Below are 25,904 nucleotides of genomic sequence, written 5' to 3'. Positions count from 1 at the left end.
GCTTGGGCTGACAAGTGGCAATTAACATTCATACCACAACAAGTAGTAGGCAATGACCATCGTCACCTAGAGGGAACCTAACCATCTCCCCTTGATATCCAATGGCATTACCATCGCTGAATCCCCCACTATCAACATCCTGGAGGTTACGATTGACTGAACTGGATGAACCAGTGGCTACCAGAAGATGAAGACCATCCAGAACAATGCAGCCCATTTGTTTGGCACTCCATCTGCAAGTGTCCTCCACCACTGATGCACAGTGGCAGCCTTGTGTACCATCTACAAGATGCACTGCAGCAACTCAAAGGTCCTTCCATGACACTTTCCAAACCTGCAATCTCTGTTACCTCAAAAGACAAGAACAAAGAACAACACAGCACGGGAAACAGGCCCTTCGGCCCAACAAGGGCAACAGATACCTGGGGAACAGCACCACTTGCAAGTTCCCCTCCAACTCACTCACTATCCTGACTTGGAACCATATCTCCGTCCCTTCACCATCACTGGGTCAAAATCCAGAACTTCCCTCCCTAACAGCACTGTGGGTGTACCTACAACTGCATGTCTTGTGTTTTTCACTGTGGAGATATGTAGTGATGTCACCAGTTTTTATGTCTAAATAGTAGTTTTATTCACAATGCTTTCTCGCATGTCTGCAGCCTCAAGTTTCTGGTTTATTTTTAGTTTCTCTTTCTCTCTGTAACTTCACCCAGACTTGGCTCATAGTTCATGACACAGTCAACAGGCACACATAATCAAACACCAAATAACTGAACAATTGAATACAACATGGATAGATGACTTAGATCAAGCTGAACCCAAGAGCTAGAGTGAAAGAAGCGCAAGACAACCCAGTCACCCCAACCACCCAGGCACTCTGCCCACCCGGGTACCTTGCTGGATCATTAGAAATATTTAAAGTGGAGGTGGATACATGTCTGATCGATTGAGGAATAGAGGGCTATGAAATGGCACAGGAAAGGAGCTGAGGCTGGCATAAATCAGCCATGATTTTACTGAATGGTGGAGCAAGCTCAAAGGGGTTGGCCAACTCCTGCTCCTATTTCTTGTGTTTCTGTGTTTTGTGTAAGATGTGAACTCAGCACACACTTCACCAGTTTCAGTGATAATCCAGAGAAACCTCACTGTAAATCCAGGAGCCAGCTCCTTCAGAATGTCGTGAAGGCAGTTTGTTAATGTAAGGCTGTAAACATCAAGATCCAGAGAACAACCTCACTCATAAATATTCCAGAACACACACAATGACCCATTAATTCCATTTGATGAGACTGTGGGCATCAACATTACTGCAGCAGCTCCTGGAAAGACTCACACCATCAGTGACACATCTGGTGAAACAGCTCAGAGGCTGAAAGGGATTACGGTGCTAGGGAGAAGGTAGGCCATGGAGGGATTTAAAAGCAGGGATGAGAATTTTATAATTGAAGTGCAGCTTAACCAGTGGCCTATGTAGACCAGCAAATGGGAGAGATGATAACTGAGCAGTTACAGTGCAGCATGCAGGGACCCGATCAGTGGGGTGACTCCATTTCCTGCCTGATAGGAAATCAACCTATCAGCAACATTGGGCTCTGATTGGTGGAGACCCTGAGGGGTCTAAGGAGGCCACAGCAGCTTGAACCAGCAATGAGCTCCTTCGGATGCAAGGGCCAAGAAGGAGCCAGCAGTCATTCAGGGGAGCAACAGGACAACTTCACAAGTGTAGCAGGGCTGAGTGGGCTGGTGGGCAATGAACTGAAGGTCAGGCAACCAGTGAATGAGTGAGCACATTTCCTGAGGTCTTTGTTGAGCAGAGGTGAGGTGTGAGAGCTGAGGAGGCACCAGCGGTTGTTGAGGAGAACAGCGGGGCGACTCCACCAGGCCAGCAGCAAGGCCAGTGGGCAATGAGCCGAGGGCAAGGTAAGGAGGCCAGGCAGCCAGTGAGCCAGAGATTGTTGAATGAGCAGGGACAGCATGAACCCAGCAAAGGCTGAGGAGGACTGGGAAACAAAGGACAAGACCGAGGCCATATTCTGTGCAAGCCTGTGTGGCACTATGCATCCCATGTTTCAGTTACTTCTTGAATTTAATCTGCAATGCTGCAGCTGAATCCCGTGGGAGAGCTGTACATTTCTATGACTTTGTTCAAAATCTCTATGCTTTTTTCTTTGGTTTCCTAACTTTGATGAATATGCTACAATCATGCTTGGAGCAGATGCATGGAAAACATTTTGATGGTCAAAAGAATTTGAGATACCAGGTGGTCCACTCACGCAGATGTTGTTTTGGTTTTGAAACTGAACTGTCAATATAAAGAAATGCTTATCAGACATAGCTGCATCAAATTCAGAAAAACCGTGTGTGAAAGCTGAAGCAAAATCCTTAGCAGAGAAGATCGAAAAGTATGATATTGCTATTTTTACTATTTTGTGGAACTGTTTAATTCAAAGAATCAATGCCATCAGCAAATCACTGCAAAATTTTGATACAACTTCAGTAAGTTCTCCACAATTAGCCTTAGCTGGAAGTTTTGTCATGGAAATTCTAAATGACTACATCTCAGTGGAAGCAGAGACCCTAACCAACAAAAAATACAGGTCCCTCTGATGAAAAGTGCACAAATCGCAGGGAGTTTGTTTTGATGAAACTAGAGACAATAAAATCATTTTAGAAGAGAAAGAGAAGATCATCATTGCTGCTGCCAATGTTATTTGTGACTCAATAATGGTGTAACTGCAGAGTAGAAGTGAATCTCTGAAGAAAATTGTTGATTTATTTTGTATCTTTTCAACAAGAGTTTGAATGAGAATGCTAAAACCAATTACAGTAAAAAAAATTAAGTGAATTCTGTGGGGCAGATATAGACACATCTTCTTTGATGCTGAAATGAGACCATTCATTTAATCGACAATAATGAGCTCTGTCCTTTGAGATCACCAGCTGATTTGTACAAACTTGTACCCAATGGTTTGCAGGCAACCTTGCCAAATGTGGAAAATATTCTGAAAATAACAATACCTGTCATAACTGCTTCCAGTGAATGTTCTTTATGATGATGTTGTTGATAATTTTGTGAAGATAAAATGTCAAAAAAAGCTTTCTAAACTGACATGAATTGCAAACAACTGATGAAGGAAGAAAATGTTAATATGTTCCTCTTCCATATTGGCTTCTTTAAATGGGGCCACTATTTGCTGGTCTGATATCCTGGCAGTCACTTGTGGACAGTTATAACGAGTGAGTTACTGCCAGCCTCCATCGCTCTCAATACTGGCCTTCAGAAAGTCTCTTCTGGACAAAGAAAGGAATCCTGTCAGACAGATGCCAGCAAAGCTACTGATATTGGACTTGGACTCACTGTACTATTGGGGTTCTTGCTCCTGCACTGGACTTTTTCAATCTGTCCCGCACTAGTCTGAGCTATGCTGCAGTCACATCATCAGCTGAGCTTTCCATCTCGTTGCTCATCAACCAGTTCCATGTTTGCTTGATTCAAGATACAGAGATTGCAATATTGACCATCCCTACTGTCATGCTGACAACAGGCAGGCTTGGATTTGAATTCATCGATCACAGGCTTGTTTTCATGTTACAAAGCAGCTAGTGATGATTTGTGAACTTTTCTGTATTTTTGTGGCTTGAATTGTGTGAGCAGAGGGTGGGCAAGGTCAGGAGAACAATTATGTCTTTTGGGGCGGGGCTTGATGTTATTTGAGGCGGAGCTTGGTATCACTGGTGGGCAGGACTTGATTGCCACATCAGGGTTGGGATGTGATGCCAAGGCGGGGGGGGGGGGGGGGGGGCGGGGGGGTGCGGGGAGTGTGTCCAGCATGAAGGTAGATTGTTGGGCCCCCCAAAAGGTGTAAGTCCACCTCTGATTAGGACACAGTCAGGAGAGTTTTGGCTGACCTGATGGGTAGGAGTTGGGCCAGGTGTGTGTTGAAATTGCCACATCCAATGGAACCAATGGTATGGGTGAGGATTTCAGGAGCAGAAAAGCTGAGGCAGGAAGGAATCAGGTGACATTGGAAATGGAAATAGCTCATTCATGGCAATGGTAAGGATGTGAGGTCAGAAGCTCACCTCAGGGTCAAAGGTGACACCAAGGTTCTGAATGATCTGCTTTAGCCTGAGGCCTGTTGGCAGGGAGGGGAGTAGAATTGGAATTTGTGATGGGGCCTGAACACATTGGCATAATTCTCTGCTCATCTGGATGTGGAATGAGCGGTCTGATTATTCTGAGCCTTGACGTGGAGATGCCGGTGTTGGACTGGGGTAAACACAGTAACGAAGTCTCACAACACCAGGTTAAAGTCCAACAGGTTTATTTGGTAGCAAAAGCTAGTAACTTTCGGAGCACTGCCCCTTCGTCAGCTGAGTGGGAGCGGTCACAGGCATTCAGCCTCTGATCTTCGGATAAGTGTCCTCCAAGGTGGTCTTCACGACACAGAACAGCGCAGAGTCGCTGAGCAGAGACCGATAGCCAAGTTCTGCACACATGAGGATGGCCTCAACCGGGATTTTGGATTCATGTCACACTATCTGTAACCCCCACGACCTGCCTGGACTTGCAATATCTCACTGACTGTCCTGACTGGAGACAATACACACCTCTTTAATTTGTGCTTAGTGCTCCCTCCACTCACATTGTCTGTACCTTTAAGACTTGATTACCTGTAAAGACTTGCATTCCAATCATTATTTTGTAAATTGGGTTTGTGTCTTTATATGTCCTGTTTGTGACTTGAACTTCCATGCACCTCAGTAAGGGGCAGCGCTCCGAAAGCTTGTGGCTTTTGCTACCAAATAAACCTGTTGGATTTTAACCTGGTGTTGTGAAACTTCTTTCTGTAATCTGAGCTTGACAGAGGTGGCATTGAGGGAGAACTGGGTGTCACCACTGTGCCTTTGGGTGGTGTTGCTGAGGGCAGCATGTAGTTGGGAAATAGCAGCGATGAAGCTTAGACTGTTGGGGGCCCCAGTGGGAACAGGGCTGAAGCAGGAAGAGATGCTTTAGCACATCCATCTTGAGCTTGTTTTTTTTTGTGACTGAGATTCGATCTTTCAGCAAAGTGTGTTTCAAACAGTTTGCATTCCATTTTACAGGCTCATGCTATCAGTTAAGCTGATATTTGAGCGAGTGCCAGTCCAACAAGTTATCTCACTGTGAAGCCACTTCCTCCTGCCATCCTCACGTCAGTACACAATCCCAAATGGTTTCAAATGAAAAGCGCCAGACTTCATCAGTGACTTTAACAGTTCTGGCTGGAGACACACACACACCAGGGTGTCTCCAAGTTCTTCCTTTTCCACCTAGACTACCAGCTCCCAGTGGCAGAGCAATTTTTCAAGCAAAGCAGTCAAAAATTGTTCAGATTTGTTGTCTCCCTTCTTCCAAAACACTTACAGCTAGCAATGTGACCATTTTGGTAACAACACCCATCCAAAGCAAGCCCAGGCAGTGAGCACTGCCTGACTATTCAACTGTGTGGTGCATCACTGTTACATTTTAAAGATCCTCTCACAGCAGCCATGCCCACACTTCCTAGCAGCTCTCACTGAATTGTGATTGGCTGCTGGAACTCTGGAGGAAGTTTCCTCTCACAGCTTGACATCCCCTCTCTCAGCACACCCATTCTGTATCACGCTGTTACCCCGTTCTGTATCACGCTGTCACCCCGTTCTGTGTCACCCTGTTACCTCATTCTGTATCACGCTGCTACCTCATTCTGTGTCACGCTGCTACCCCATTCTGTGTCACGCTGCTACCTCATTCTGTGTCACGCTGCTACCCCATTCTGTATCACGCTGTTACCCCATTCTATATTACCCTGTTACAATGTGGAGGTGCAGGCGTTGGACTGGGGTAAACACAGTAAGAAGTCTCACAACACCAGCTTAAAGTCCAACAGGTTCATTTAATAGCAAACACCACTAGCTTTCGGGGCTCTGCCCCTTCATCAGGTGAGTGGGGAGTTTTGATCACAAACAGGGCATATAAAGGCACACACTCAGTTTACAGAATACTGATTAGAATGTGATTCTTGACAGCTAATCAAGTCTTAAAGGTGGAGACAATATGAGTGGAGATAGCATTAAGCATAGGTTAAAGAGATGTGTATTGTCTCCAGACAGGACAGTACGTGAGATGTTGCAAGCCCGGGCAAGTCATAGGGGTTACAGATCGTGTCACATAAACCCAAGATCCTGGTAGAGGCCGTCCTCACGTGTGCAGAACTTGGCTATCAGTTTCTGCTCAGCGACTCTGCGCTGTTGTGTACCATGAAGGCCGCGTTGGAGAACGCTTACCCAAAGATCAGAGACCGAATGTCCGTGCCTATTTGTAACCCCCATGACTTGCCTGGGCTTGCAACATCTCACTTACTGTCCTGTCTGGAGACAATACACATCTCTTTAACCTATGCTTAATGCTGTCTCCGCTCACATTGTCTGCACCTTTAAGACTTGATTAGCTGTAAAGACTCGCATTCTAATTAGTATTCTTTAAATTGAGTTTGTGTCTTTATATGCCCTGATTGTGATCAGAACGCCCCACTCACCTGATGAAGGGGCAAGCCCCGAAAGCTAGTGGCTACCAAATAAACCTGTTGGACTTTAACCTGGTGTTATGAGATTCTTACTGTGTTTACCCTGATACCCCATTCTGCATCACTGTGTTACTCTCATTCTGTATCACCCTCTTACCCCAATCTGTATCACCCTGTCACCTCATTTTTTAATCACCCTGTTACCCCTAATCCGTATCACCCTGCTACCCCCAATCCATAATCACCCTGCTACCCCCAATCCGTATCACCCTGCTACCCCCAATCCGTATCACCGTGTTACCCCCAATCTGTATCACCCTGTTACCCCCAATCTGTATCACCCTGCTACCCCCAATCCGTATCACCCTGTTACCCCCAATCCGTATCACCCTGTTACCCCCATTCCGTATCACCCTGCTACCCCCATTCCGTATCACCCTGCTACCCCCATTCCGTATCACCCTGTTACCCCCATTCCGTATCACCCTGTTACCCCCATTCCATTTCACCCTGTTACCCCCATTCCATATCACCCTATTACTGCCATTCTGTATCACCCTGTTATCCTCTCATGCTTTCCCTTTGCTCGAATATTCCAAAATGGCCCAGCAAAAACTTGCAAAAATGGGTGAGAGTTTCCACATTTCTCTGGACAAAGCTAAAAGTGATTTTGTGTATTGTGTTTTTCTTGTATTAACCTGCAGTAGAATCCCACCATCCCGGTGGAATCCCACCTGTCTTATTATTTCACTGCCCCTTCAGCTGCCCTGGTTCTGGGTGGAGAGATTGTTAATCAGCTGAACGAGCATTCACACACACACACAGACATATACACAGTCACACACACAGGGTAACACATACACACAGACATATACACGGTCACACACGGTCTCTCACACACACACACACACACACACACACACACAGACATTCGCATGGCCACACACACACAGATACACAGTAAAACACACACGGTCACACACACAATCTCTCACACACATACACATGGTCAGGAGGTCAGGGTTGCAGTGACCAATAACTTGTTGCTTTAACTCTCATTCAGTCCAAAACTGATGAGAGTATCCAGTTGCTGACTTGGCAGTGGCTAGGCACAGGCTCCCTCCCCATCTAGAGAATGACCCGTCACTCAAGCCTCCAGTTAGCAATCAGGGATTGTTACTTATAGCGCCTAAGCCTGTTGTGTCAGTCACGTTTGAGTGAAGGTAGCAGACATCACTGGAACCCAGTGTCACTGAACCTAGAATCAGGGAAGAGAGAGAGAGCCGGGGGTAGGGGGAGTGGCCTTGTTTGAATCCCCCTGGCAGTGGAATTGAGCAGCACTCAAAGGACTAGCATTAGATGGATTGAATAGCCTCATTCTGCGGGGTTTAATTTCATCCACTCCCACCTTTCTGATATCTCACTATTTGTTTCCCTGAGCCAGCTTTCCAATGAACAGGACAATGAAGGCATGTAAACAGTGCTGAGTTCTTTTTGGAAAATATTTAGAAGAAGTTTTATGTGGGTGGGTAGGAGATTAGAATAAGTATGCTCGCAGCTCGCCACTTACTGGAAACATTACACTCCCAGAGTTTTCCATTCAGCCGTGCCTGTGGCTATCAAAGACCCCTTGTCCGACTGACTGCAAACAGAGAGCACCGACACCCAGCTGTGTCACACAGACCATGAGGGACTCGAGTGTCCTCTAACGCGACTCCTCCTCCTGCACACTGGACCCTTTGCAGAGTGGCCTTGTTAAATATTGACTCAATCTTGGCTCTGCGATGTGGGTGTGTGGAGGTGGGACCAGACCAGCTGAGCCTTTTTTTTTAAATCACCTCCCAAGAGATGACCAATTATTTATTTACAAGACAACGCTGGCAGGCTGAACAGGAAAAAATTCACAAAATGGCTGCTCCCTTCTAACCAGTAAGAATTGGAAACACAGTCTGCCAGAATATTGCCAAGAGCAACAATAAAAACATCTCATATTACAATATTTATAGCTACGTGACAACACAGGTTATCTGTTAAAATCCTGCAGCATTACTGCTTATTTAACAGTTTTTAAAGCTATTTTTAAGACCTTGAATTCGGTTTTTGATTCGTCAGCATATGACTTTTCAACAAATCTATTTTTCCCAGGCCCACTCCAGCAATGAGGAACTTGCATTTTTGTAGCGCCTGTCACCACTTCATAGATATGCCAAATTACTTAACAGCTGGTAAAGTATTTCTGAAGTGTTAATGACTGCTGTCGTGTAAGAATCATTGCAACCAACTAACGCACTGCAAGCTCCCACAAATAGCAGTGTGATCATTCAGAGAGAATCTCGGACTTTGTGCTGTTGAGGAAGAAATATTAGCCGGGACTCCCCTGCTCTTCTTCAAAGAAAGCGTCCAAGGATCTGTCCGAGAGGGCAGATGGAACTTCTGTTTGAAAGATTGTGCTGACCTCGGTTATTGCCTCAGTCCAAACATTCAAAGGATGATATTTCTTACTCACACCCTCACTGAAAGGCCAATATGTTCATTGTCCAAACAGATTGATATGGGCAACTGCTCTTCACAGTAAATAAAGGCAAAGTCCCCATTGTCCCAGATGACCAGAAGCTGTTCTCCCCTGTGAGGGCGAGAGACTGATTGGTGATGATTTAACCTGAAGATCACCATACCTCAGGCAAGGCAGGGCCTTGAGGTACCACAGCCAGTATGGCAATTGAACCTGTGCTGTTGGCATTGCTCCTAATTACAAACCAGCCATCCAGCCAACTGAGCCAAACCAAACCTGCAACTTACCCCATCTTCGCACTCCACTGGAACAACCAGCTTATTGGCAGTGCACCAATGTGTGGGCTGAAATTTTCCAGGTATTTACACCCCGCGGTTGCTGTAAGCGAGGACTGAGAATTTGGCACTCAGCCAAATCTCTGTTCACTGCAGCGGGACTGGAGAATCCTCCTGGCATGAATGTCTGGAAAATTCCAACCGTTTTCTCTGGGTTCTGAGAGATTGATCAAAATATTTTTCTGATGGTTAGAGAGACTGGAGGCTTTGGAGGAACAAGGAAGGAAATTAAGAATATAAGAGAAAGGTAGCTCGACATAGCTTAGCAATGAATTGGCAGATGGAATACAACATGGGAAAGTGTGAAGTTATGCACTTTGGTAGGAAGAATAGAGGCATAGACTATTTTCTAAATGGGAAGAGTATTCAGAAATCAGAAGCATAAAGGGACTTGGGAGTCCTGGTTCAGGATTTTCTTTCGACTAACTTGCAGGTTGAGTCGGTATTTAGGAAGGCAAATGCAATGTTAGCGTTCATTTCAAAAGGACTAGAATACAAAAGTAGGGATGCACTGCTGAGGCTTTATAAGGCTCTGGTCAGACCACATTCAGAATACTGCAAGCAATTTTGGGCCTTGTATCGAAGGAAGAATGTGCTGGCCTTGGAGAAGGTTTAAAGGAGGTTCACGAGAATGTTCCCCGAAATGAACAGCTTCATGTATGAGGAGCATCTGAGGACACTGGGTTTGCACTTGATGGAGCTCCGAAGGATGAGGGGGAATCTCATTGAAACTTGCAGAATAATGAAAGGCCTGGATATAATGGACGTAGGGAAAATATTTCCATTATTAGGAGAGACTCGGATCCGAGGGCACAGCCTCAGATTAAAGGGATGACCCTTTAGAACCAAAACGAAGAGGAATTACTTCAACCGGAGGGTGATGAATCTGTGGAATTCATTACCACAGAAGGCTGTGGAGGCCAGATCATTGAGTGTATTTAAGAGAGAGATGGATAGGTTCTTGATTGGTAAGGGGTTCAAAGGTTATGGAGAAAATGTGGGAGAAAAGGGTTGAGAAACTTGTCAGCCATGAGTGAATGGTGGAGAAGACTTAACGGGCTGAATGGCCTTACATAAATGGGCGGCATGGTGGCAAGTGGTTAGCACTGTTGTCTCACAGTGCCAGGGACCCCAGTTCAATTCCGGCTTTGGATAACTGTGGAGTTTGCAAGTTCTGTATGTGTCCGCGTGGGTTTCCTCGGATGCTCTGTTTTCCTCCTACACACCAATGATATGTAGGTTAGGTGTATTGCCCATGCTAAAAATTGTCCCTTAGTGTCAGGAGAGTTTGGAGGGTAGATATGTGGGTTACAGGTATAGAGCCTGAGTGGGACTGTTGACGGTGCGAGCTCGATGGGCCTAATGGCCTTCTTCTGCATTGTAGAGATTCTATAACTCTATAAAAAAACAGATAGGAAGACTTTCTACGAGTATTTGCAAGGGAAAAAAGTTACTAAAGCCAGTATTGAACAGGTCACTTGTGTGTCTTCACTGTAGAAGATATAGAAAACTTCCCCGAAAAATTGAAAAATCAAGAAGTACGTAAAACAATGGCCATTATCAGGGAAAAGGTACTGGGAAATGCCCTGCACCTAAAGGCTGACAAGTGCCTAGGTCCTGGTGGCCTTAAAATAATGATTGCAGTGATAGGGCACTGGTTATAATCTTCTGTGTTTTCTTAATTCTGGAAGGGGCCCAGTGGATTGTAAAATAGCAGATCTTTATTCAAGGAAGTGGGGAAGACAGAAAGCAGGAAATTATAAGACAGTTAGCCTAACATCTGCCATGGGGAAATTTCTACAATGGAGATGATAGCAGAATGCTTAGTAAATCACAAATATGGTCAGGCAGTGTCAACACCGATTAGTGAAAGGGAAATTATGTTTCACTAATTTATTAGAGTTTTTTGAGGAAGTATCAAGTAGGATGGATAAAGGGGAACCTGTAGATATGGTGTACTTGGATTTCTAAAAGACATCTGATAAGGTGCTACATATCACATCAAAGGTTCCTGCACAATATAAGGGCTCATGGTGTAGGGGGTAGTATGTTAATATAGACAGACGATTGGTTAGCTGACAGGACAGGAAACAGAGAGGAGGGCTAAATGACTTTTTTTGAGTTGATAAGCTGTATCAAGTGGAGTTCCACAAGGATCAGTGCTGGTGCCTCAACAATTTACAATCTACATCAATGATTTGAATGTAGATGTCCAAAGATGTGTGGGTTAGGTTGATTGGGTATGTTAAATTGTCCCTTAGTGGCACGGGAATTAGCAGTGTAAATTTGTGGGTTATGGGAGATAGGGCCTGGGTGGGGGTGGCGGAATTGTTGTCAGTGCAGGCTTGATAGGCCAAATGGCTTGCTTTTGCACTGTAGTGATTCTATAATTTTATGAAAGGACTGAAAGAATGCCAACTAAATTCGCCATGGCACCAAGTAGGAGTGTAAGTTGTCAAGAGGACATAGAGAGTCTGCAAAGGGATCTAGACAGGTTAAGTGAGTGGGCAGAAAATTGGCAGATGGCGTATACTATGGGGAAAATGTGAACTTGCCCACATTGGCAGGATGAATAGAGAAGCAGTGTACTGTTTAAATTAAAAGCAATTGCAGAACCAAGGTACAGAGGGATCTGGGTGTCCAGGTACATGAATCGTATGCAGGTACAGCAAGTGGTCAGGAAGATTCTGTAACACAGCAGATTCTATAACCGTGTTCGAGAGGCATCTGGATAGGTATATGAATAGGCTGGGAATAGAGGGAAATGGACCATGTAGAAGCAAGAAAATATTAGTGGGGCGCCTGTGTCAGCACAGTGCGGCACTCCCTCAGCACTGACTCTGTGACAGTGCGGCACTCCCTCAGTGCTGACCCTGACAGTGCGGCACTCCCTCAGCATTGACCCTCTGACAGTGCAGCATTTCCTCAGCACTGACCCTCTGACAGTGCGGCACTCCCTCAGCACTGACCCTCTGACAGTGCGGCACTCCCTCAGCACTGACCCTCTGACAGTGCGGCACTCCCTCAGCACTGACCCTCTGACAGTGCGGCGCTCCCTCAGTACTGACCCTCTGACAGTGCGGCACTCCCTCAGTACTGACCCTCTGACAGTGCGGCACTCCCTCAGTATTGACCCTCTGACAGTGCGGCGCTCCCTCAGTACTGACCCTCTGACAGTGCAGCACTCCCTCAGGACCTGCATTGTACTCAGGTCCATGGAGTGAGACTGGAAACCACAACTGTTTGACTGAGGGGTCAAAGGGAGCTACCCATTGTGCAGTGGTGTTCCCAGCAAACAAGACTGGTGAGGGATGTGAAATGTTTGATTTGCAAACAATCAATGTCACATCATTGTACAAAGTCAGGATCTACCTTCAGATTTATTCATAATGTATTTATGAAGGAATGATGTTGGAAACAGAAATCTATTCTGTTCTTTTACAGTGAGGATAATCCTCAAGTGTTATATAATCCCTGACATCACGCACATCTGTTCACCAACTGTCCTGTTTAATGCATACTCCTATACACACGTGCCCGTACACACACACATGTTCTCACAAACATGCACATGTGCACAGACAGGCACCCATACATGCTCACACACTCGCGTGCATAGACAAACACAGGCATGCTCATACACAGTCACACAGGCAGGCACACACATGCATGCTCACATACACACATTCTCACAAACATGCACATGCTCACATGTGCACAGACAGGCGCACACACACACACACACATGCTCACAGCAAACTGCTTGATGAGTTCTGAGTGTAGAGATAGCCTCTGAAGTGGCTTTTTCATTGAGAGATGCTATGATACATCTGTAAGTGTCACTTTCACTTGTCTAAATGTGCCATCCCCAGATCACATGGTTATTTCACCTCTAACTGGTCAAGTAAAAGGACTCAGTTAGTGTTACTCAGCCAATCATCCTTGAGAAATGTCATTAACCCTGCCTATGGCAACTCTGCCCACTTAGCTGCGACCAGGTGGGGTTTTTCCAACATCATCATCATCAGACATTTTAAACAAATTTTAAATGGGTCATGGTGCGATGTTAATTCACATTTCCTGGATTAGACTGGGTCTTTGAATTATTGGCCCAGTAACACCACCCTGACCTGCACACCACCACCCTGACTTAGACACCACCACCCTGACTTGGACACCACTACCCTGACCTGCACACCACCACCGTGACTTAGACACCACTACCCTGACCTGCGCACCACCACCCTGACCTGCACACCACCACCCTGACTTAGACACCACTACCCTGACTTAGACACCACTACCCTGACCTGCACACCACCACCCTGACTTGGACACCACTACCCTGACCTGCACACCACCACCCTGACCTGCACACCACCACCCTGACCTGCGCACCACCACCCTGACCTGCGCACCACCACCCTGACCTGCACACCACCACCCTGACTTAGACACCACTACCCTGACCTGCACACCACCACCCTGACCTGCATACCACCACCCTGACTTATACACCACTACCCTGACCTACACACTGTCACCCTGACTCCTGCACTGAATCATTCCATCTGTCATCCCTGTTTATGTGGCCATGTGACAATCTCTTGGTCAGCCATGGTTTAGTGGGTGGACCCTAATCTCTGAACCTTAACATTGCAGAAACAAAACTGAAATGTTAAGGGAATGTAGCAATGTAGAGATGCCATCTTTCAGCTGAGAAGGTGATGTGGACGTCACTGGCAATGCCCATAATTACTGTCCATCTCTATTTGCCCTTGAGAAAAAGATGATGCGTTTCCTTCTTAAACCTGCAAAACAAATTAAAAAATACAAGCAGGAATACACCTTCCAGTCCCTCAAGCTGCCTCTGCCTTCAATACAATTATGGCTGATCTTTTGCATCAATTCATTATCCCACCTGACATAGGGTGGCACAGTGGTTAGCACTGCTGCCTCAAAACATCAGGGACCCGGGTTCAATTCCGGCATCGAGTGACTGTGTCGAGTTTACATGTTCTCCCCATGTCTGCGTGGGTTTCCTCCGGGTACTCCGGTTTCCTCCCACACTCCAAAACTTGCGGGTTAGATGGATTGGCCATTGATGTACAGATGAGGGCGATTAGTGAGATTATTGGGATAGGGACTTAGTAAGATGCTCTTTTGGAGAGTCAGTGCAGGCTCAATAGGTCAATTGGCCACCTTCTGCACTGTAGGGATTCGAAGAATTCCCTTTGTACCTGGAATCTATTCATTTCACCTGTGCTGATACACTGAGGTCTCATCTTCTCTCTCACAGAGGGCAAGAGCTGTTTGTCCACGGTGTCCTGAGCCAATCCCTCAAACAGCATTGCTCAGGTAGATTGTCTGTGCTTTGTCACACTGCTGTTTGTGGGATCTTGCTGTGCACCAACTAGCTATCGCGTTTCCTATAGTATACCATTGACTTCACTTTGAGAGGTATTTCAAACCGGCATCATCAGCACGAGTCACAAATATTTAACTAACTACTTCTGATCTTTGGCGTGTGATGAGTCTGTCAAAGTTACAACATTTAACCAAATTCTAACAACGGAAATAACACCGGATTTCCGTAAAACAAAAACCAAGACCGACCTGAATGGGTTGAAATAAACCCATGAGGGATGGACATTGAATGCTGGACTTGGCACTCACACTGCAATCCCATGAATGAACACAGCAACTGAATAAAAGTCAAGGTGAATTTGATTCCAACCTGTGTGCTGTCACTGGAGTTAGCGTGTCATTGTTCTAGCTGAGAGGGATTTTCAGACTGCTGCTGGTTTTGAGGCAGTTAGCAGGGACTTTAGGGCATTAATAGTTCTGTAATTGTGCGTTTCTAGATGTGAGCTTTCGTGATCCGAATGCGGAGAGGCCAGTTCCACGCCAACCCTGAGAACTCTCTTAAACGTTGATCCATGATTTCTGGATTGGGTCCAGGGAGTGTATTAAACAAAGGCGAAATAATGCTGGGCCATGTATAACACTGGTGTACAGTACTGGTGGGGACAGGTCTGTCACTGTATAACACTGGCGTACAGTACTGGTGGGGACAGGGCTGTCACATAAGAACATAAGAAATAGGAGCAGGAGTAGGCCATCTAGCCCTTCGAGCCTGCCCCGCCATTCAATAAGATCATGGCTGATCTGTCGCGGCTCAGTTCCACTTTCCCGCCCTCTCCCCCTAACCCTTAATCCCCTCTCTTATCAAAAACCCATCAACCCGCGTCTTAAAAATATTTAGCGAGGCAGCCTCCACCACTTCAACGGGCAGAGAATTCCAGAGATTCACCACCCTTTGAGTGAAGAAGTTCCTCCTCAACTCCGTTCTAAACCGCCCCCCCCTTTATCTTGAGGCTATGCCCCCTAGTCCTACTGTCTTTTTTGAGCGGGAAGAGTCTCTCCACCTCTATCCTATCCATTCCATTCATCATCTTATACGTCTCAATGAGATCTCCCCTCATTCTTCTAAACTCTAACGAGTACAAGCCTAGTTTATTCAGCCTCTCCTCATAGCTCAACCCCCTCAACTCCGGTATCAGCCTAGTAAACCTCCTCTGCACTCCCTCCAAGGCCAAAATATCTTTGCGCAGGTGCGGCGCCCAAAACTGCACACAGTACTCCAGCTGCGGCCTCACCAATGCCCTATACAGCTGCAGCAAGACCTCCCTACTTTTATATTCAATCCCCCTCGCTATGAAGGCCAGCATCCCATTTGCCTTCCTGACCACCTGCTGCACCTGCAAGCTGGGTTTTTGCGACTCATGCACAAGGACCCCGAGGTCCCTCTGCACCGTCGCCTGCTGCAGTTTTTCGCCCCGTAAGTTATAGTCCTTCCTACCATTCTTCCTACCAGAGTGGACCACCTCACACTTGCCAACATTAAATTCCATTTGCCATTTCCTGGCCCATTCGCCCAGCCTATCTAGATCCTTCTGCAGACTCTCCACACCCTCCGCACAATTTGCTGTTCCCCCAATCTTGGTGTCATCAGCAAATTTCGACACCCTACACTCGGTTCCCTCCTCCAGATCATCTATATAAATGGTAAAAAGCTGAGGCCCCAGCACCGACCCCTGGGGCACTCCACTAGTCACCATCCGCCAATCCGAATAGCACCCGTTGACCCCCACTCTCTGCCTCCTATTTGACAACCAATCCTCTATCCATGCTAACACCCTACCCCCAACTCCATGTCCCTCGACACTGTATAACACTGGGGTACAGTACTGGTGGGGACAGGGCTGTCACTGTATAACACTGGGGTACAGTACTGGTGGAGATGGGTCTGTCACTGTATAACACTGGCGTACAGTACTGGTGGGGACAGGTCTGTCACTGTATAACACTGGGGTACAGTACTGGTGGGGACAGGTCTGTCACTGTATAACACTGGCGTACAGTACTGGTGGGGACAGGGCTGTCACTATTACACTGGGGCACAGTACTGGTGGGGATGGGTCTGTCACTGAATAACACTGGCGTACAGTACTGCTGGGGACAGGGCTATCACCGTATTATACTGGGCTACAGTACTGGTGGGAACGGTCTGTCACTGTATAACACTGGGGTACAGTACTGGTGGGAACGGTCTGTCACTGTATAACACTGGGGTACAGTACTGGTGGGGATGGGTCTGTCACTGTATAACACTGGGGTACAGTACCGGTGGGTACACGGCTGTCACTGTGTAACACTGGGGTACAGTACTGGTGGGGACGGATCTGTCGTTGTATAACACTGGGGTTCAGTACTGGTGAGGAAGGGTCTGTTACTGTATAACACTGGGGTACAGTACTGGTGGGTACACGGCTGTCACTGTATAACACTGGGGTACAGTACTGGTGGGGACGGGTCTGTCGTTGTATAACACTGGGGTACAGTACTGGTGGGGAAGGGTCTGTCACTGTATAACACTGGAACACTGGGATCCAGTACTGGTGGGGACGGGTCTGTCACCGTACAACACTGGGGTACAGTATAGGTGTGGACGGGTCTGTCACTGTATAAAACTGGGGACAGTACTGGTGGGGACGGGTCTGTCACTGTATAACACTGGGGTACAGTACTGGTGGGGACGGGTCTGTCACTGTGTAACACTGGGGTACAGTACTGGTGGGGACGGGTCTGTCATTGTATAACACTGGGGTACAGTACTGGTGGGGACGGGTCTGTCATTGTATAACACTGGGGTACAGTACTGGCGGGGACAGGTCTGTCATTGTATAACACTGGGGTACAGTACTGGTGGGGACGGGTCTGTCATTGTATAACACTGGGGTACAGTACTGGTGGGGACGGGTCTGTCATTGTATAACACTGCGGTACAGTACTGCTGAGGACGAGTCTGTCGCTGTATACACTGGGGTATAGTACTGGTGGGGACAGTTCTGTCACTGTATACACTGGGGTGTAGTAGTCATTATGGAAACCTTACCTCTGAGGAGCAGGTTGTGTTGCTACCGCTTGTTTTCTCTGCTCCTGAAAGTACTCAGTTGGTCTGTCCTGTGCCTCCATCACCTCTGCCCTCCTCCAATTCTGGCAGCTTGCACATGCCTAATTTAACTGTTCCACCATTGGTGGCTGTACGTTCAGTTATCTAGGTCCCAAGCTCTGGAATTCCCTCCCTAAACCTCTCCATCTGTCCCTCTTTCTTCAAGAAGCTTCTTTTAACTTTGACCCAGCTTTGGATTGGCTGTGAATTTTTTGTTGTGGCCCGATGCATGTGTTGGAACGAAGTTACTGCAATGTCCAATTCTTGTCCTGCTTCCCGTGAAGATTTTTGCTTTGTGTTCCAAGATTAAAAGTGTTATATAACTGGCACTCTGTATTGTTTGTGTAATATTGGCTGGCATACAATTTAACTCCCTTAAAAATCAATTTCAAACCTTTGCACAAAATACCATTTATAGTCTTGTCACATTCGATCCACTGCTGATAGGATTTTCAAACATTTTGGGATATCACTGTAACCCAACCAGTAAGTCAGTATTGCCAAGGCTTATGTCAATGTTACTCATTTATAACATCACAGAAAGTTATACTGGATTCTATGTTGTAAATTCAATCAGGCCATTTGGTCCATCTGGCTCATGCTGGTGTTTATGTGCACAGTTGACTCCTCCCACTTCCTCTTCATCTCACTGTTTCTTCCTCATGTGTTTATCCAAATTCCCCTAAAATGTATCGATACTATTCACATTACCCACTTCCTGTGGGAGTGATTCCCACATTCTCTCCACTCCCTACGGGAACGAGTCCCACATTCTCTCCACTCGCTATGGGAACGAGTCCCACATTCTCCCTAGTCCCACATTCTCCCTAGTCCCTGTGGGAGTGAGTCCTACATTCTCCCCACTCCCTGTGGGAGCAAGTCCCACATTCTCCCCACTCCCTACGGGAACGAGTCCCACATTCTCTCCACTCGCTAAGGGAACGAGTCCCACATTCTCCCCACTCCCTGGGTAAAGACGTTTCTCTTGAATTCCCCATTGGACTTATTAGTGATTATATATGCTCCTTATATTGGATAATTGGAAACATCCACTGTACGTTTCGCTTATCAAAAGCCCCTTCATTTTTTTAAAAAACTGCATGACGATTGGATTTTTTTTTAGCAATCTCTAGGTTGCAAATGTCTTTTTTGGAATATCAGTCCTCTGTTGCAATATTCTCTGTGTCAGTTTTCCACTAACAGCATCTGTCCAACCACAAGCTATCTGTCCAAACTTGTTATGAGGTGCATCATGTTAAGTGCACAGTAGCTCCAGTCAGCCCCACCTAATGATGCCAAGGGGAGGGGTCTGCGGGTGGGAAATATTTCTTTTAGAATCTACACGAGATACACACAGGCCTCGTTAAATAACTGTTTCTGCTAAACCCTATTATTTTATTCAAGCAAATTGCAGCCACTCTGCTTGTGTGATCACTTCTAAATATACAGAAAACTGATTACAGGCCAGAGGCAGCACAACAAAATATCTTGCAGCAAAAAGGAAACGCTTACAAGTTTCAGCAACCAGAAATGTACAGGAAATGCCTTCTGAGGTTCAACGCAGCTACAAAAACAGAAGAGAACCAACGGCTGTGAGCGAAGGGAAGTTTGTGGGGCTGTGAGCGAGTGGGGGATTGACGTCCAGAGGGATTAGTGCTGGCACCACTGCACTTCACCAAATACAGAAATAAACTAGACTCAGCAATCACACAAACCATGTCGACATTTGCAGATGATTGCAAGCTGGAACAAAAGTTCCTGCATTTCTTCCGTGCCTTTCAATATGTCCCAAAATACTGTCAGTCAATGAACTACTTTTCTGAAGTGGAGTCACTGTTGTGATGTAGGCATGGCTGCTAATTTACACACAGTATATTCCCACAAACAACAGCGTGACAATGGCCAGAGCATCCGCAGTGTCTACTCGTGGAAAATATTTCATCATCTGTAATGCACTTTGGGAGGTATTGTGGCTTGGAAAGGCATTATGGATAGACAAGTATTTCTTGTTTTACTCAATTTGGAGTTATCTGCAAATGATCAGCTAACCTGTTTTGGCAATGTTGTTCAAAAGATAAATATGGATCAGGAGATTGGGCAGAACACCCCTGTTCTTGAGAAGGCAGCCTGGGCTTTGCATCCCACAGGATTGCATCTTCAACAGTGCAGCACTCCCTCAGTACTGCATCAGCCTTGGATCTGTCATACTCAAGTCTCTGTAGAGTGGGGTTTAAACTCACAATCTTGACTCAAACAACAGTGATATCCACTGGGGCACCAGTCAGAGATTGGGGTGCTGCAGGATGTTGGTATTGGCATACTGTTAGTAATATGGAGGACTGTACCAAAGTACACAGACTGGCAGAATGTGAGTGACTGAAATAAAATACCAGGTGAAGTTCAATATAGTGATGTCATATGATGCAATTCAGCAGCAGGAATAAGAAGGAAACACTCCGAAGAAAATTACAAAAATAATGAATGTAGAGGAGCAAAGAAATCTGGGAATAGAGGCACGAAATAATGCGAAGTAACCATGTTGGTTGATAATGGGTGTAAACTTTTGGGAGAGGGGTTCACATCAAGAGAAACAAGGCACTGTTTCAATTTATCTCAATAGTTTCTTTGACAGACTGCTTTCAGAGTACACTTCTACACATTATTGTAAAATGGATGCTGCAATATTGAAGAAGTGCATAAAAGATTTAATAAATGATACCAGAATTGAGAAGTTGCAACTGTTGGGAAAAACTGAACAGGTTTGGGGCTGCTTACAACATTAAAGACCAGACAGTGCCCTGAGTTCTTTACTCATTCCAAGAAGTTTGCCCATTCCCAAATGTCCCTTGAGAAGGTGGTGGTGAGCTACCTCTTTGGACACTGCAATTTCTGTGGTGTAGCCACAATGGTTAGGGAGGGAATTCCAGGATTTTGACCCAGTGACAGTGAAGGAAAGGTGATATATTTCCAAATCAGAATGGTGAGTGACTGGAGTGGGGAAATGTACAGGTGCTAGTGTCCCCATGCATCTGCTGCCCTTGTCCTTCTGGCTGGTGGACGTCATGGATTTGGAAGGTGCTATCGAAGGAGCCTTGCTGAGTTGTTGGAGTGCATCTTGTAGAATTCTGATCAAACGCCATTGACCTGAAACAGGTCTCTCTAAAAAAGGCAGCTCACAAGCACCTTCTCATGGGCAATGAGGGATAGGTAGTAAACATTGGCTTAGCCAGTGATGTCACACCCTGTAAAATAAATTGAACAAACACTAACGCTGTTTCTCTCTTCGCAGAGAAGTCTGCCTGATTTACTTTGTATTTCCAGTATTTTCTATTTTTATTTCAGAACTCCAGCATCTGCATCATTTTGCTTTTATATCACTATGTGAGGAATTGCTAATGGAACTGAACACTGTTCAATCACATGCTCCTCTGTGATGCATGAAAAGTCATGGATGAAACACCTTCCCCGAGAAACTCCTGCAGTGATGTCCTGTGATTGAGCTGATTGACCTCCAACCACCACAACCCTCTTCCTTTGTACCAGGTATGACTCCAACTAGGGAAGAGTTTTCCCCAGATTCCCACTGATTCCAGTTTTGCTAAGGCTTCTCAATGCCACACTTGGTCAAACGCTGCCTTGATGTGAAGGGCAGTCACTCTCACCTCACCTCCGGCATTCAGATCTTTTATCCATGTTTGAACTAAGGCTATAATGAGGTCAGGAGTTGAGTGACCCTGGCAGAACCAAAACTGAGCGTCCATGAGCAGGTTATTGCTGCGTAAATTCCTCTTGGTAACACTGTTAATGACCCTTTCCATCAATTTGCTTATGAGTATACTAATGGGGTAGTACTTGTCAGGATTGGATTAGTCCCATTTCTTGTGTACAGGACATTTTTCACATTGCTAGATCAGCAGTGTTGTAGCTATACTGGAACAGCTTGGCTAGGGGCCTGCTAAGTTCTGAAGCACACACCTTCACTACTATTGCTGGAATATTGTCAGGGCCCATAACCTTTGCAGTATCTAGTGCCTTCAATCGTTTTTGATATTTTGTGGATTGAATTGAATTGAATTGGCTGAAGATTGATATATGTGATGCTGGGGAACTCCAGAGGAGGCCGAGATGGATCATCCCCTCAGCTCTTCTGGCTAAAGATTGCTGCGAATGCTTCAGTCTTATGTTTTGCACTGATGTGCTGGGCTCCTCCATCATTGAGGATGGGGATATTTGTAGAGCCTCGTCCTCCAGTTAACCATTCATGGCTGGATGTGGCAGGACTGCAGAGCTTAGATTTGATCCATTGCATGTGTAATCCCTCAGCTCTATTACTTGCTGCTTATGTTGTTTGGCATGCAAGTATTCCTGTGTTGTAGCTTCACCAGACTAACACCTCATTTTTAGGTACGCCTGGTGCTGCTCCTGATACGTCTGCTGCACTCTCCATTGAACCAGGCATGATCGCCTGGCTTGGTTGTAATGGTAGAGTGGGGGATATGCCGGGCTGTGACGTTACAGATTGTGCTTGTGTGTTTGGGGTGTATGTCAAGGAAAGAGGGGGTAGAGAGTTAATTAGAGGGAAGGAGATTTTCCCTGGAGTATAAATACTGGCAAGGAGCAGATAGTTTTAACTCTGGCTTCTCCAACACTGGTTTTGCCCCTTGCAGCATTAGCATCGCTATTGCAAGGCTGTAATCCCATCTGGTAATTAAAATCATCTGCATTTCAGTGGAGGAAAGATAATTTGTTTTTTTATTTCTGTGTGAGTGCACAAGGTGATAACCTACACGATAATAAAGCCGCCTTTACAGATCAGCATTGTCCAGTGGAAACTGCTGACCCCATTTTAACCTCAGGCATTTGTTTTCATGGACACCTTGCAAATAATAGACAGCACAGGAGGCCACTCTGCCCATTGACTGAATGCCAGTTGGAGATTTGCTTAAGAAAACACCTGCCACATTCAGTGAGGAAGAGTGCAAAGCAACCACAGTTATCATTATCTCCCCAAACACACACACACAGCCACTTCCACCATTTTATCAGTAAGTGCATATGCGGGTCACATTTAACTTGGTGTAGAGATATTGAGATGACACGTACAGCCTGTCGCCAACGTTTAAATTTACTGAGCAGGATTCTAACATTCCCAGTTGTCCAAATGTAGTAGATTTCCTTCCCAGACAAACACACTAACATTTCACCTTTGACAGCAGCAAGGTACCCTGCCTGCCTTTCACTTTCAGATATCAGAACACATCCCCTCCCCACAGAGGGTGACAGTATTCCCATCCCTTCCCCCCTCACCGGGAAGAGGTAAAAAACCTGAAAGCAGAGCTGGTATTCCGCAGACGCTTACCTCCACCATTCTTGTAGGAGAGATAGGGAAACCTCCAGACGTTGCCGAGTCCGATGAACCCCCCAGCCACAGATAGGATGAAATCAAGCTTGTTGGCCCATTTTTCTCGCTGCATCTTGCCGTCCGCTTCATCCTCAGGTCGTGTGCCTGGACTCTTTCCGGGAGAGGGTTTCAGGATGTCTTTGTGAAAATCTTTTAAGCAATGCATTTTTTCACCCCGGGCCATTCCTGGTCTCGCATGCACACACACACACACACACACACACAAGAGGGGGAGAAAGACAGAGGACTCAAATCAATATCCCCGGTGGAACATGCACAAGAGCAAGTCACAAATCATCTGAGCATAGCCCTTAATCAAAACCAACTACACAGCCCTTTACACTAATCGATTTGTCTCAAATAATTATCCCTCAACCATCTTTTATTAATCTGCCTCTCCCCCACGCCAGCTCATTCCATAAAGAGATTCCTCTTGACCCAATCTCCATTTTGCCTCTTTTTTTGCTAAAATATATATACAGAAACCTCGCCTTCTTGTTACCCGCCCCCTCTCCCCCGCCCCCTTCCCTCCCCATGGCCAAATTTCAATTCGCCCCTGTCCTCCAGTGGCTTCACACCCTGTCCCATGGATTAATATATATAAAAAAGATTGTTGTCCAATCTCACTTTAACCCCAGAATCTGGCCCCATTTCCGCTAGCTGCATCTCCCCCGCTCTGTACGCAGTTCATTTCATTTCCCCACGTTTCTTCCTCCATATCTCAAACCTCCCCCACCGCCCCAAATGTGATCTGTTTCCCTTTTTAAAAAAAGAAACGATTATCTGTAGTTCCCTGGTTAATTTTCCTGGTTAAAAAGCAACGCTAGTGTCTACTTCCTTTTTTAAAAGAATCATGTTTTTCGTGTCTTTTGTCTTGTGTGTGTGGTTTTTTTTTTACAAAAAAAACAAATAATGTAAGTCAGTAATTCGCTACATCAACAATACATACAACAAAAGCAGTACTGTACTCCGGGAATAACGCCCTTATTCTCCGTCCAGTACACTTGTCCAGCCTTCTGTTTGAGAGAATAAAGAAAAAAAAACAGAAAAGAACAAAAAAACGAGAGAGAGAGAATACAATGCCGGGAAAAGGATCTATAGTACAATTCGCAAACAAACACGGAAAACACATCAGCTACATTTTTCCCCACTGTAAAAATCCTTTTAACCTAAAATATACCAGCTTCCGATTATCAAATGAGCTGAGCGATATTTAACATCGCTCGAGATATCTTTCAATGATTTTTAGCTGAGTATTTCTGATGGTTTCTTTGTTTCATTCTCTGGGAAACATCAAGCGGTTCCGCCTGTTCAACCACACCAGCGCAGAATGATTCCTCTGAATTAATTCTTTAATATCATGTATTATGTATTTAAATTCAGAGTTCTCTCCGTGAGGTTGGGTTTTATAAAGAAATTTGTCCCTGAAAAATAATTCCCAACCTACACACACAAAGCCCCAGGAATCATTTTTACACCCTGCAAGTTAACAATGCTTACAATTCATCATTATCGGTTCATGTTTAAAAATATCGAATGTATCTTTCGCTCAAAAAGAATGTCCCTGAAATATTCTTGATTACCTGTGTCTGGGATCCCAGGAGCCGGAGGATCCCTGAGCTGGCCACAGATCTCTCGGTTAGTTTTACTGCAACTGGATCGGTGACTGAAGAAGGAGTCAATTTCATTTATAGGGGCCTGTTCTTAAGCAGCCCTCCTTCAGCACTAACCTCATGCATGAGTGGAAAAACCCAGAGCAGAGCTGCCTCTGTGCGTCACGACGTAAAATTGGCACACTGCAGAGAGAGGGAGAGAGAGAGAAAGCAGCCTTGGGACTTGAACAGAAGGGGGAGATGGTACTCTTGGTGTATAGACTGATACACACACACAGCAGACACATTGGCATAGACACATGCACACTGACACAAACACACACACAGACATGCATACATCAGACATGCACACACACTGACAGACACACACGCACAGACATTCATACATCGGACACATTGGCACAGACATATCAGAAGTACACACACTGACACAAACACATAGGCACGCATACAACAGACATGCACACACACATTAACAGACACACTGACACAGGAACACACACACGGTGACACTGACACAGGCACACACACATTGACACAGACACACACTGACACAGGCACACACATTGATACAAACACACACATCAGACATGCACACACACACACACACACACACACACAGTAACACAAACACATCAGATACACTTTCATAGGCACACACTTACATAGTCACAATCTGTGTACACACGCCCAGAAAAAGAGCTGCAATGAAAGTATTTCTATCAGAACCACGCAGAGCTCACCATCCCTTCACATCCGTCTTGCCTATATTATCGAACAACCCCCAAGGTGTGGCCTCAGACCCAGGGAGAATGACTATTTTCATCTCTTGCTTCTTGTCACATGGGCTGTATCTGCAGCCTGGGACTCAGAGTGGAGATCGTTAGGAATCGATCACCTTTCCACATCCCCCACCTTTACCCTGCCAGTCCGGTTCACCATGCACCACCCCCCCTCCCCTCGACCTCTATTTAATT

At 45.8% G+C, this 25,904-nt stretch overlaps 1 protein-coding gene across 3 annotated transcripts in view; it reads right to left on the bottom strand.

Moving 5' to 3' along the window:
* Positions 1 to 25,108, bottom strand: part of LOC145363006 (sodium- and chloride-dependent taurine transporter-like) — a 74,093-nt gene extending 48,985 nt beyond the window's left edge. The window contains exons 1-3 of one of the 3 annotated variants that reach the window (XM_080218625.1): positions 24,898 to 25,107; positions 24,264 to 24,330; positions 23,273 to 23,500 (exon numbers count right to left, since the gene is read on the bottom strand). In XM_080218625.1, the coding sequence (XP_080074751.1) occupies positions 23,273 to 23,498 (226 nt within the window). In that variant the 5' untranslated portion in view covers positions 23,499 to 23,500; positions 24,264 to 24,330; positions 24,898 to 25,107. Of the gene's footprint in view, positions 1 to 23,272; positions 23,501 to 24,263; positions 24,331 to 24,897 lie in introns of all 3 variants that reach the window. The other 2 variants (XM_080218626.1, XM_080218627.1) reach the window with 2 other exon arrangements.
* Between the last annotated feature and the right edge of the window lie 796 nt (positions 25,109 to 25,904).

This window comes from Carcharhinus amblyrhynchos, chromosome 3 (assembly GCF_965287045.1).
Source record: "Carcharhinus amblyrhynchos chromosome 3, sCarAmb.v2.hapA, whole genome shotgun sequence".
Classification (NCBI taxonomy): Eukaryota; Metazoa; Chordata; class Chondrichthyes; order Carcharhiniformes; family Carcharhinidae; genus Carcharhinus; species Carcharhinus amblyrhynchos.
The sequence above is the reverse complement of the archived record's forward strand: the minus strand, read 5'-3'. Positions and strand labels throughout refer to the sequence as shown.